Below are 11,414 nucleotides of genomic sequence, written 5' to 3'. Positions count from 1 at the left end.
ATCTCCCAGTATTGCAAAATTTGCCCTAAGGAAATGTGCTGAAGATCATAAACAAAAGTTTAGCCCTCAACCCATGCATACAATCATGAACAACTTTTATGTTGATGACTGCCTTGTCTCAACAGCTTCAGAAGGAAATGCATAGGCTCTCTATCAAGAACTCTGCAATGTTTTGAAAGGAGACTTTTTATTGAACAAGTGGATAAGTAACAGTCGCAAGGTGTTGTCTGTAATACCTGAAACTAACAAAGCAAAGGAAATAAAAGCTCTGGACTTAAACAATGATGGACTTCCAGTGGAAAGAGTTTTAGGGGTTCAATGGTGTGCTGAGTCCGATGTTTTCATGTTCAGAATCATTTTGAAAGATCAATCCCTAATAAGACGTGGGATTCTCTCTGCAGTCAGCTCTGTTTACAACCCCCTGGGAATGTTGGCACCAGTAATCTTGATTGCTAAGAAGATTGTGCTAAAATTGTGTCGAAGAAAGACTGGATGGGATGATGCATTACCCGATGCAGTCATACAGGAATGGACTTTCTGGATGCAAGGTCTTCACGAGCTGTAGGACTTCAAAGTTAATTGTTGTTTCACACCTAACAGTTTTGGAACTGTGAATGCCGCTCAGTTACATCATTTTGCAGATGCATCTGAGTTACTATGATATAGTAACTTACTTGTTACTAAAGAACGAACAGGACCAGGCAAACTGTATCTTAATTATGGGAAAAGCACATGTTGCCCCTTTAAAGCCAATTACAATTCCTCGAATTGAATTAACTGCCGCTGTGGTAGCAGGCAGAATGGACGCAATGTGGAAGAAGAAACTTCAGCTGGAACTAAAGGATTCAGTATTTTGGACTGATAGCGCATCTGTGCTAAAATACATCAACAGCAAAATATCAAAGTTTCATACCTTTGTTGCCAACATAGTTTCGGAAATTGCCAAAGTTTCTAAGGCTCTACAATAGTGATATGTTGATACAGCTAGCAATCCAGCAGATATGGCTTCTCGAGGTCTAACAGTTTAATCTTTCCTAAAGAACAAAAAAACATGGGTGTCTGGGCCTCCATTTCTTCTGTTGCCACAAGAGGAGTGGCCTCAAAATCCTGATGAAGTGAAAGAAATCTCATCACATGATTTAGAAATTAGGTGTGAATGCTGTTCAAACATCACATGAAATTGATCCAGATTTTCAGCGTATTCAATACTTTTCATCCTGGACTCATCTGAAACGAGCAGTGGCATGGATTCTAAGAGTGAAAAAACTGCTTCTACATCACAGTAGAAAAAAGATGGGGGTTAAGGATGATCCCGAGCAAAGAAATATTGAACTTCAGAAGGAGAAGTTGCTGTTGATCAGCCGTCTCACAGTGGAAGAGCTGGATAGTGCTGAAAAGGCTATAATTTCTTTTTGTCAAAGGAAGACGTTTGTAGATGAAATCTCCTATTTAACAAAAGGGATGAATGTAAAGACCAGTCACTTTGTAAACTTAATCCCAGGAAAATAGTGTATTGAGAGTTGGTAGAAGATTTAGCCGAACAGTGGTGCCAGAAGAGACGAAACATCATTTATTCTTGCAAAAGACACTCATATTTCTAATCTGATCCTTCAACATACCCAACAGGTGGGACATGGAGGTCGTAACAATATGCTGTCTAAACTGCAGCAGAAATACTGGATTCCAGGTGTCACAGTACCAATAAGGAAAATTATGGCTAAATGTGTTGTGTGTCGGTGCATTGATGCTTCACCAGGACAAAAACAAATGGCAGACTTATCCTTACATAGGGTAACGCCTGATAAACCTCCTTTCACCTATGTCGGAGTTGACTATTTTGGACCATTTCAAGTAAAACGTGGAAGAACTACTGTGAAATGCTATGGTGTCATATTCACATGTTTATCCTCAAGAGCCATTCATATTAAAGCGGCATCATCACTGGACACAGGCTCCTTCATCAATTGCCTTTGTTGCTTCATTGCCAGACGTGGCCAAGTAAAAGACCTGCGATCTGACAATGGTACTAATTTTGTGAGAGCACATTGTGAGTAGAAGGAAATTATAAAAGGTTGGAATCAATGTCATGTACACAATACACTTCTAGAGAAGAGCATTAAATGGACATTTTATTCCCCAGCTGGCTCGCATCATGGAGGAGTATTGGAAAGACTTATAAGATCTTTGAGAAGCGTTCTTCTTTCCACTTTGAAATGTGCAGAGTCTCGGTGAAGAAGGTCTCAGGAGTGTTTTATGTGAAGCTGAAGCTATTCTGAACAGCAGACCTATTACAAAAGCTTCCATGGACCCAAATGACCTTGAAGCACTTACACCGCACCACCTGTTGCTTCTCAAGACAGCACCGTCGCTTCCACCAGGATGTTTTCAGAAGAATGACATATATGCTCGCCGTAGATGGAGACAGGTTCAACCTATGTCGGATCTTTTGTGGAAAAGGTGGATTAAGGAATATCTTCTTCAACTGCAACAAAGGCAGAAATGCAAAACCCAAGACGGAATTTCATGCCAGGAGACATTGTGCTCATCACTGATGATTCAGTGCCACGGAATTCCTGGATAACTGGAAAAACTGAAGCCACGATTCAGGACAAAAAAGGATGTGTTCGTCATCTTCGGATCAAGACAAAGACTGGAGTTCTGAATAGACCGATAAATAAAATCTGTCTTTTATACATATACATATATCTTTGTTTTGCTTGTTTTACTTACTGACTACTTTCTTCACAAATTTACAATGGTGTTACGGGGAATAGTATTGGTCAATGTGACACTAACAGGTAATTAAAATGTGTATCTGCTCTGTCTTCTTAAAACCCCCTGTAGGTCGTAATAGATGGCCGCTCACACTGAGCCTAGTTTTGTTGGGGGTTTCTTTCTTTTAAAGGGAGGTTTCCTTACCATTGTGGCAACATGCTAGTTCAGAAGAAGGAAAGTCAGTTATATGATTTAATCAACCGATTTTTTTAGATATAAAACTTTTTTACCAATTGGTATAATAAACTTAATTTGACTGTTAGAACTAGGCCTGGATTGGAATGTTTTTAACAGACTTTGAATCTGTCAGTAGGTTGGACTGAATTAAATAGTCAGTCATTTTCTACTGCTTATTCCATAGTGGGTTGTGGGGAAGCTGGTGCCTATCTCCAGCAGTCTATGGGCGAGAGGCAGGGTACACCCTGGACAGGTTGCCAGTCCATTGCAGGGCAACACACAAACAACCATGCACACACTCATTCATACACCTAAGGGCAATTTAGATAGACCAATTAACCTAACAGACATGTCTTTGGACTGTGGGAGGAAGCCAGAGTACCCAGTGAGAACCCACGCATGCACGGGGAGAACATGCAAACTCCATGCAGAAAGACCCCTGGATGGGAATTGAACCCAGGACCTTCTTGCTGCAAGGCAACAGTGCTACCAACTGCATCACCGTGCAGCCACCATGCAGCCATGAACTAACTATATATTTCTAAATATACAATGGAGCTTTTTGTTATTTAAAGTGCCATGAGATGACACTTGTTGTGAATTGGTGCAATGTAAATTAACTGAACTGAATTGAATTAAGCTTAATTTTATGGGTTTTGTTAATCAAGGGAATTTAATTGCACATGCCTTCAGTACCTGCAGATTTCACTACACCATCTAATCTTTCTAACATTTAGTCTTACATGCCCCAACAGTGATGAAATGTTAGAAGATTCCTCTTGGGTTTTACTAATTCTGTCACTTACTAGTTCCACTCATGGCTGCAGATCCAGTGATATAACCAGGGCTGCAGGAATCCAATAGCATTATATAACTCCAACCTCAACTTTAGATGTTCATGTCAAAGCTACTGTTCTGTCGTTATTTCCAATTCAAGTCAATATGAAACATTTAGTTATGCCCTGGTTTCTATCCTCTAATTATGCACATTTTTGCCAATACTGATCTTTACTGCTGTGATTCACTGTAAAGTAATTTTTTGATTTTGAGTGTTTATTAGTTACCTTATTCTTTCTTGCAAAACAGCTTGTAACATTGTTTAGAAAAGTGCTGTACAAATGATATTTTAATATGTGCCTTAGTGTGGGTGTGCCTGACAGTGGTATGCTATGGAGTCATGTCACAGCAATAATATTAAAGATATAGAACTTAAAATCATCCTTTTATTTCAGCTACAAACATGCTCCATCTTTCTCAAATGACTTTAGTGTCCAAATGATTGCCAGTCAGGGGGAAAAACAGCCATCGTAGTTGTTAGTTGTCAGCTGCCATATATGGGTGTTTTTACTTTCGGGACATTTTGCAGGAATTCTAACAATATTTAACCAGATCTGATTGACACAGTTGGTAAATTCACATGATGCCATAGCTCAAGGTTATGTTGCCTTATCAGTAGTGTCACCAGTGTTAACATACCTGGCAGAAGAGTGAGTTAAACTTAGCATAATATCTATACCACTGGTGTAAACCAGAATATTGTGGAAAATGGAAAGATATTGAAACAAAAATATTGGAATCAATTCAAAGCATAATTGGAGATAAGGAAAGCTTTGAAGGAATAAGACCTACTTGGATCCAGTAACTAAACACACATTAGATTTATGGTTTAAAATACATAAGATATAGAAAATTTAGAAAAATTTTAAAACTGCTTTGTATGACCAGAACTATAAATACTAGATTTTTAATGGAATGATGGCATGGTGCAATTGGAAGGTTTCCAACAACTAGTACAGAAATTTCATTTAGGAAAACATGATTTTTTTTGCTACCCCTAAATGAGAAATTATTATAGATTATTTATTAATTATTACAGATAAACCCTCCAAAAAAAGGAGAGCATAGTGATCCAAATTATAACTAAGGCATATGGGAACAGCAATGGAAAACAATATATACAGCATTAATAAGCATAAATAAAGACACAACAAAAGCTTCAAAGAATAAATGGGGGAAAAAAAGGTTAACATACATATTGATGCAATAGAATGGTAGAACACATGGAAGATCCACCAGACAACCACCAGCTCTCAGACCTGGAGGGGGTATGCCTGGAAAAATCTTATAAGATTTTTTTATTACACCAAAAATAAGAAGCAAACAGCTAAAAGACAACAGAGATTCTGTAGAGGATGTGGAGATGTTGATGTGGATGATTCACATATTTTCTGTAAATGTCCAAAAATATATGTATTAAGGGAAATTATCTGTGAAGTCATAAATAATGTCTTAGGATTCAAAGTCCCACTGAGACAAGAAGTACTCTATCTATGTAAATTTTCAGTGGGAACCAATCATGACTGTGATAAATATTTTGTTAAAACATTGCTCACAGCGGCCAAAAAGGCAGTACGAAGGAATTGGAGGAAGAAAGACATACCATCAAAAGCCAATGGACTGCAACAATAGAGGGCGTATTCTTAATGGAAAAAATTGACACACAGGTTGAAACTACAAAAACCACAGATGAACAAAAAAATTGAAAAAAATTATAATTTACATGAAAGCATGATGTACAGGTCCTTCTCAAAATATTAGCATATTGTGATACAGTTCATTATTTTCCATAATGTCATGATGAAAACTTAACATTCATATATTTTAGATTCATTGCACACTAACTGAAATATTTCAGGTCTTTTATTGTCTTAATACGGATGATTTTGGCATACAGCTCATGAAAACCCAAAATTCCTATCTCACAAAATTAGCATATCATTAAAAGGGTCTCTAAACGAGCTATGAACCTAATCAACTGAATCAACGAGTTAACTCTAAACACCTGCAAAAGATTCCTGAGGCCTTTAAAACTCCCAGCCTGGTTCATCACTCAAAACCCCAATCATGGGTAAGACTGCCGACCTGACTGCTGTCCAGAAGGCCACTATTGACACCATCAAGCAAGAGGGTAAGACACAGAAAAAAAATTCTGAACGAATAGGCTGTTCCCAGAGTGCTGTATCAAGGCACCTCAGTGCGAAGTCTGTGGGAAGGAAAAAGTGTGGCAGAAAACGCTGCACAACGAGAAGAGGTGACCGGACCCTGAGGAAGATTGTGGAGAAGGGCCGATTCCAGACCTTGGGTGACCTGCGGAAGCAGTGGACTGAGTCTGGAGTAGAAACATCCGGAGCCACCGTGCACAGGCATGTGCAGGAAAAGGGCTACAGGTGCCGCATTCCCCAGGTCAAGCCACTTTTGAACCAGAAACAGCGGCAGAAGCGCCTGATATGGGCTACAGAGAAGCAGCACTGGACTGTTGCTCAGTGGTCCAAAGTACTTTTTTCGGATGAAAGCAAATTCTTCATGTCATTCAGAAATCAAGGTGCCAGAGTCTGGAGGAAGACTGGAGAAAAGGAAATGCCAAAATGCCAGAAGTCCAGTGTCAAGTACCCACAGTCAGTGATGGTCTGGGGTGCCGTGTCAGCTGCTGATGTTGGTCCACTGTGTTTTATCAAGGGCAGGGTCAATGCAGCTAGCTATCAGGAGATTTTGGAGCACTTCATGCTTCCATCTGCTGAAAAGCTTTATGAAGATGAAGATTTCATTTTTCAGCAAGACCTGGCACCTGCTCACAGTGCCAAAACCACTGGTAAATGGTTTACTGACCATGGTATCACTGTGCTCAATTGGCCTGCCAACTCTCCTGACCTGAACCCCATAGAGAATCTGTGGGATATTGTGAAGAGAACGTTGAGAGACTCAAGACCCAACACTCTGGATGAGCTAAAGGCCGCCATCGAAGCATCCTGGGCCTCCATAAGACCTCAGCAGTGCCACAGGCTGATTGCCTCCATGCCACGCCGCATTGAAGCAGTCATTTCTGCCAAAGGATTCCCGACCAAGTATTGAGTGCATAACTGTACATGATTATTTGAAAGTTGACGTTGTTTGTATTAAAAACACTTTTCTTTTATTGGTCGGATGAAATATGCTAATTTTGTGAGATAGGAATTTTGGGTTTTCATGAGCTGTAAGCCAAAATCATCCGTATTAAGACAATAAAAGACCTGAAATATTTCAGTTAGTGTGCAATGAATCTAAAATATATGAATGTTAAATTTTCATCATGACATTATGGAAAATAATGAACTGTATCACAATATGCTATAATTTTGAGAAGGACCTGTATGTCAAAGATTTTGTTCCCTGGCAAATGTGTTACATATGTTCTGAATTACAAGTAAAATATTAAAAACTCAATGAGAATAAGTATAAAAAAGGTTAAACTCAGCTTACCTAAACAGACTTGTAAATGATATGGTAATGTCATGAAATTTAACATGAAACATTTATTTTTGGGCTGCATGGTGGCGCAGGTGGTGGCACTGTTGCCTTGCAGTAAGAAGGTTCTGGGTTCAATTCCCAGCTGGGGGGGGTCTTTCTGCATTGAGTTTGCATGTGCTCCCTGTGCATGTGTGGGTTCTCACTGGGTACTCCAGCTTCCTCCCACAGTCCAAAGACATGCCTGTTAGGTTAATTGGTAAATCTAAATTGCCCTTAGGTGTATGAATGAGTGTGTGCATGGCTGTGTGTTGCCCTATGATGGACTGGTGACCTGTCCAGGGTGTACCCTGCCTCTTGCCCATAGACAGCTGGAGATAGGCACCAGCTCCCCCATGATCCACTATGGAATAAGCGGTAGTGACTGACTGACATTTATTTTATTCAACTTCAACTAATCATTTACTTAAGTACAAAATGGTTTTCCAGGTTGTTTTTAGTGACACGCAGCAATCTCTACTGAGAAAACTGCTAAATATTCCTACATCTTGGAAAAACACATGCACATACAGTAAATCTGCTTTCATCTTGATCAACATATAAAGTTAAAACAGCACTGAAACATCTATTTTGTCAAATGTCAGATACTCTAAGATCATAAAGTCAATCAAGTTAATTCACAAAACCCCTGTAAAAACATTAATGTATATATAAAGTACTGTGCAAAAGTTTTAGGCAGGTGTGAAAATTGCTGTAAACAAATAATGCATTCAGAAATATAAATGATTATTGTTTATTTTAATCAATTTACAAAATGCTAAGTGAGCAAACCCAAACATACAGCCAAAGTCATTAAGAACTATCTTCAGCGTAAAGGAGAACAAGAAGATGAACAAGACGTGATGGTAAGGCCCCCACAGAGCCCTGATCTCATCATCATTGAGTGTGTCTGGGATTACATGAAGAGACTGAAGGATGTGAGAAAAGCCTACATCCACAGAAGATCTGTGATTAGCTCTCCAAGATGTTTGGAACATCCTACCAGCCGAGTTCCTTCAAAAACTCTATGCAAGTTTACCTAGAAGAATTGATGCTGTTTTGAAGGCAAAGGGTGGTCACACCAAATATTGAATTGATTGAGATTTCTCTTTTGTTCATTCACTGGATTTTGTTGATTGATGAAAATAAATGATTAACACTTCCATTTTTGAAGTATTCTTTGTTAACAGCATTTTTACAGACCTGCCTGAAACTTTTGCACAGTATTGTATATATATATATATATATATATATATATATATACATATATATATATGTATAAATCGGTGTGTGTGTGTGTGTGTGTGTGTGTGTGTGCATTGAAAGGGGGGTTATAATTCCCTTAAATTATTTCATGTCAAAACACAGCTCCAATGTGGTTTCACATCTAGTTTTTTTATCAGCAATTTTACTGCTTGAATACATATATATATATATATATTTTTTTTTTTATAATGTTTTTATGCTTTTCTGTCATTAGTGAGTCTGTTCACAAGCCACTATGGCAGACTTAAAGAAGCATCTTTAATTTCTGTCAAGGTAGTTAATGATTTAAAAAAAAAAAAAAAGATCCACCAACTAAAATCAGTTGAAAGGTAATTTTGCTTGAGAGTGAATATTGTTAATATGGATGAAGCCAGTTACAGGTCTTAGCAGTAATTAGGATTTATCTGCAACATTAACAGTTAACTCCCCAAAATCAATCAGTCCAGTTCTAACTGTTATCAGATATTATAAAGTTATTTGTCCTGTCTTTAAATCAACAAAATTATAACGACCTATAAAAATGTGACTTGGTTATGTGGAGTTAAACAAGCCATCTGCTAATAAAGTCCTGTCAGAGTTGATGGAAATTATGCATTTAAACAGTACTAAATACGCTTGTCAAACAAAGTTAAAGGTACTGTTTAAAAACTGAAAAAATGCAGTCAAAGGCAATACAAAAATATTTTAAAATGAAAAAGCCAAAGGTGGCATATTTGTTTGTCCAACATCCAGAATGTTTTTCTTCAGGTCACATATGACTGTGGGAGTATTGGTCCTAGATAACAGAAGGAGGTGTTCTTATAAGTAAAGCTCAGATCCACCTTTTCTATATAAACCAGGGCTGCAGGGGAAGTTTTTTCATCAACAAGATCACTCAGCAACAATGAGGTCTCTGGTGTTTGTTCTGCTCATTGGAGCTGCTTGTAAGTTTGTTTGTCTTTCTGCATTGAATAAGCTTCTACACTGACTTTGAAAATGTTTAGTTCAACACTTAATGGTTTTTTTTCTGTGTTTTAGTTGCCTTGGATGACGACAAGATTGTTGGAGGGTATGAGTGCACACCCCACTCTCAGCCCCATCAGGTGTCTCTGAATGTTGGCTACCACTTCTGTGGTGGCTCCCTGGTCAACGAGTTATGGATTGTGTCTGCTGCTCACTGTTACCAGAAGTAAGTGCCCATAATTACTTGTGTCTTCATGACAGAAGGCCTGATTTACTTATATTAACATTCTAATGTGTTTGTACTCACAATTTGTCTTTGAACTCTTTGCAGCCGTATTGAAGTTCGTCTGGGAGAGCACCACATCAACATCAACGAGGGAACTGAAGAGTTCATCAGCTCCTCCAATGTCATCCGCCATCCCAGTTACAATAGCTACACCATTGACAATGACATCATGCTGATCAAGCTCAGCAGGGCCGCTACCCTCAACCAGTATGTCCAGCCTGTGGCTCTGCCCAGCAGCTGTGCTTCTGCTGGTACCATGTGCTTAGTCTCTGGCTGGGGCAACACCATGAGCTCAAGTGAGTAAGATCTAAAATGTGGCTCCTCAGAGTTAAAGAGTGCTTTGACATATGGTTGCCATTGGGTTATTTTAGAGACTAATATTGTGCTCTGTTTTACACAATTCAGCTGCTGACAAGAACAGGCTGCAGTGCCTGGAGATCCCCGTCATATCCAACCAGGACTGTAATAACTCCTACCCTGGAATGATCACTGATTCCATGTTCTGTGCCGGATACCTGGAGGGAGGCAAGGACTCCTGCCAGGTATGGAGCAATTCAAATCCATACACGTCTCAGGAACAACACCTCAGCTTCTGTTCCAGGAATGTAACCAACATCTTTCCAGCAACTTAAGAACCAGGTTCAATCATTTTAATCTGCTTTGTTGTCAGGGTGATTCTGGTGGCCCGGTTGTGTGCAACGGTGAGCTGCATGGCATTGTTTCATGGGGATACGGATGTGCTGAGAGAGACCATCCCGGTGTCTACACCAAGGTAAAACAAAATTATATTTGTATTTGAAATAGTACAGCTACAAATAAACAGCATGTAAAATCCAATGTTGTTTCTTGTTTTTTATGCTTCTTGTACTAACATATCCTACACTGTCTTTATTCACAGGTCTGCCTCTTCAACGACTGGCTCCAGAACACCATGTCCAGCTATTAAACTGGATCCTACAATGGCCATCTAACACTGCTAAATTTCCACCATCATTCTGAACACCATGTAGACAGTTTGACACCAATAAATAAATCATAGAACTTTATTTCTCTTGGTTTCATGACATGTAGTTCCTTTCTTTGTTTACAAAATGTTTCCTTATTTTGTAAATAATGTTGAGATCCTCTTAATAAGACACATTTTGTCATTATACTGAAACTAATCTCATTTATCTGATGACCTATAAAAAACGTTCTCACTACTAACATTTCATACAAGAAGCATCTCATGATGGGTAAAAGCAAATAGCTCTCTCAAGACCTTTGCAGCCTTATTGTTGCAAAACATACCGATGGTATTGATGGCAGATTTATTTTGAAACTTCTGAATCTTCCAGTGAACATCATTGGGGCCAAAATCTGGAAATTAACCAAAAATCATTTTACCACAAACCAGCCATAACGATGTGCTCCTTAAACGATTTCTGACCCAGGAGTCAAAAGAATTTCTGTAGTACTGTCCAAGAACCCTGCACAGAGCTTCTGAAACACCTGGAAGCGGCAATTCCAGTTTTTCAATTAAAATAAGAAGTAATGCACTCAAGCTCAATGACCATTATATCTACTGACTACGTCTGACTTTCCTGTCCCTGGTCAAGAATAAAATGTTGAAGGTCATTTCATATGTATTGATGCTCCATTCAGTATT

At 38.8% G+C, this 11,414-nt stretch overlaps 1 protein-coding gene across 1 annotated transcript; it reads left to right on the top strand.

Moving 5' to 3' along the window:
* The first annotated feature begins 9,318 nt into the window (after positions 1 to 9,318).
* Positions 9,319 to 10,812, top strand: LOC124866255 (trypsin-2-like). Its single transcript, XM_047361952.1, has 6 exons — positions 9,319 to 9,461; positions 9,556 to 9,706; positions 9,812 to 10,062; positions 10,172 to 10,308; positions 10,437 to 10,538; positions 10,665 to 10,812. Exons 1-6 carry the CDS (start codon positions 9,422 to 9,424, stop codon positions 10,710 to 10,712), a joined length of 729 nt encoding a protein of 242 aa, XP_047217908.1. The 5' UTR covers positions 9,319 to 9,421; the 3' UTR covers positions 10,713 to 10,812.
* The last annotated feature ends 602 nt before the right edge of the window (positions 10,813 to 11,414 follow it).

Source organism: Girardinichthys multiradiatus, chromosome 3, assembly GCF_021462225.1.
Source record: "Girardinichthys multiradiatus isolate DD_20200921_A chromosome 3, DD_fGirMul_XY1, whole genome shotgun sequence".
Taxonomy (NCBI): Eukaryota; Metazoa; Chordata; class Actinopteri; order Cyprinodontiformes; family Goodeidae; genus Girardinichthys; species Girardinichthys multiradiatus.
The sequence above is the reverse complement of the archived record's forward strand: the minus strand, read 5'-3'. Positions and strand labels throughout refer to the sequence as shown.

Excerpts from the sequence above, each read along its gene's own strand:
- LOC124866255 (XM_047361952.1), top strand. The coding sequence starts at position 9,422 with ATGAGGTCTCTGGTGTTTGTTCTGCTCATTGGAGCTGCTT. Across the intron at positions 9,462-9,555 it reads TCTGCTCATTGGAGCTGCTT|TTGCCTTGGATGACGACAAG; the intron begins GTAAGTTTGTTT and ends TCTGTGTTTTAG. Across the intron at positions 10,539-10,664 it reads ATCCCGGTGTCTACACCAAG|GTCTGCCTCTTCAACGACTG; the intron begins GTAAAACAAAAT and ends CTTTATTCACAG.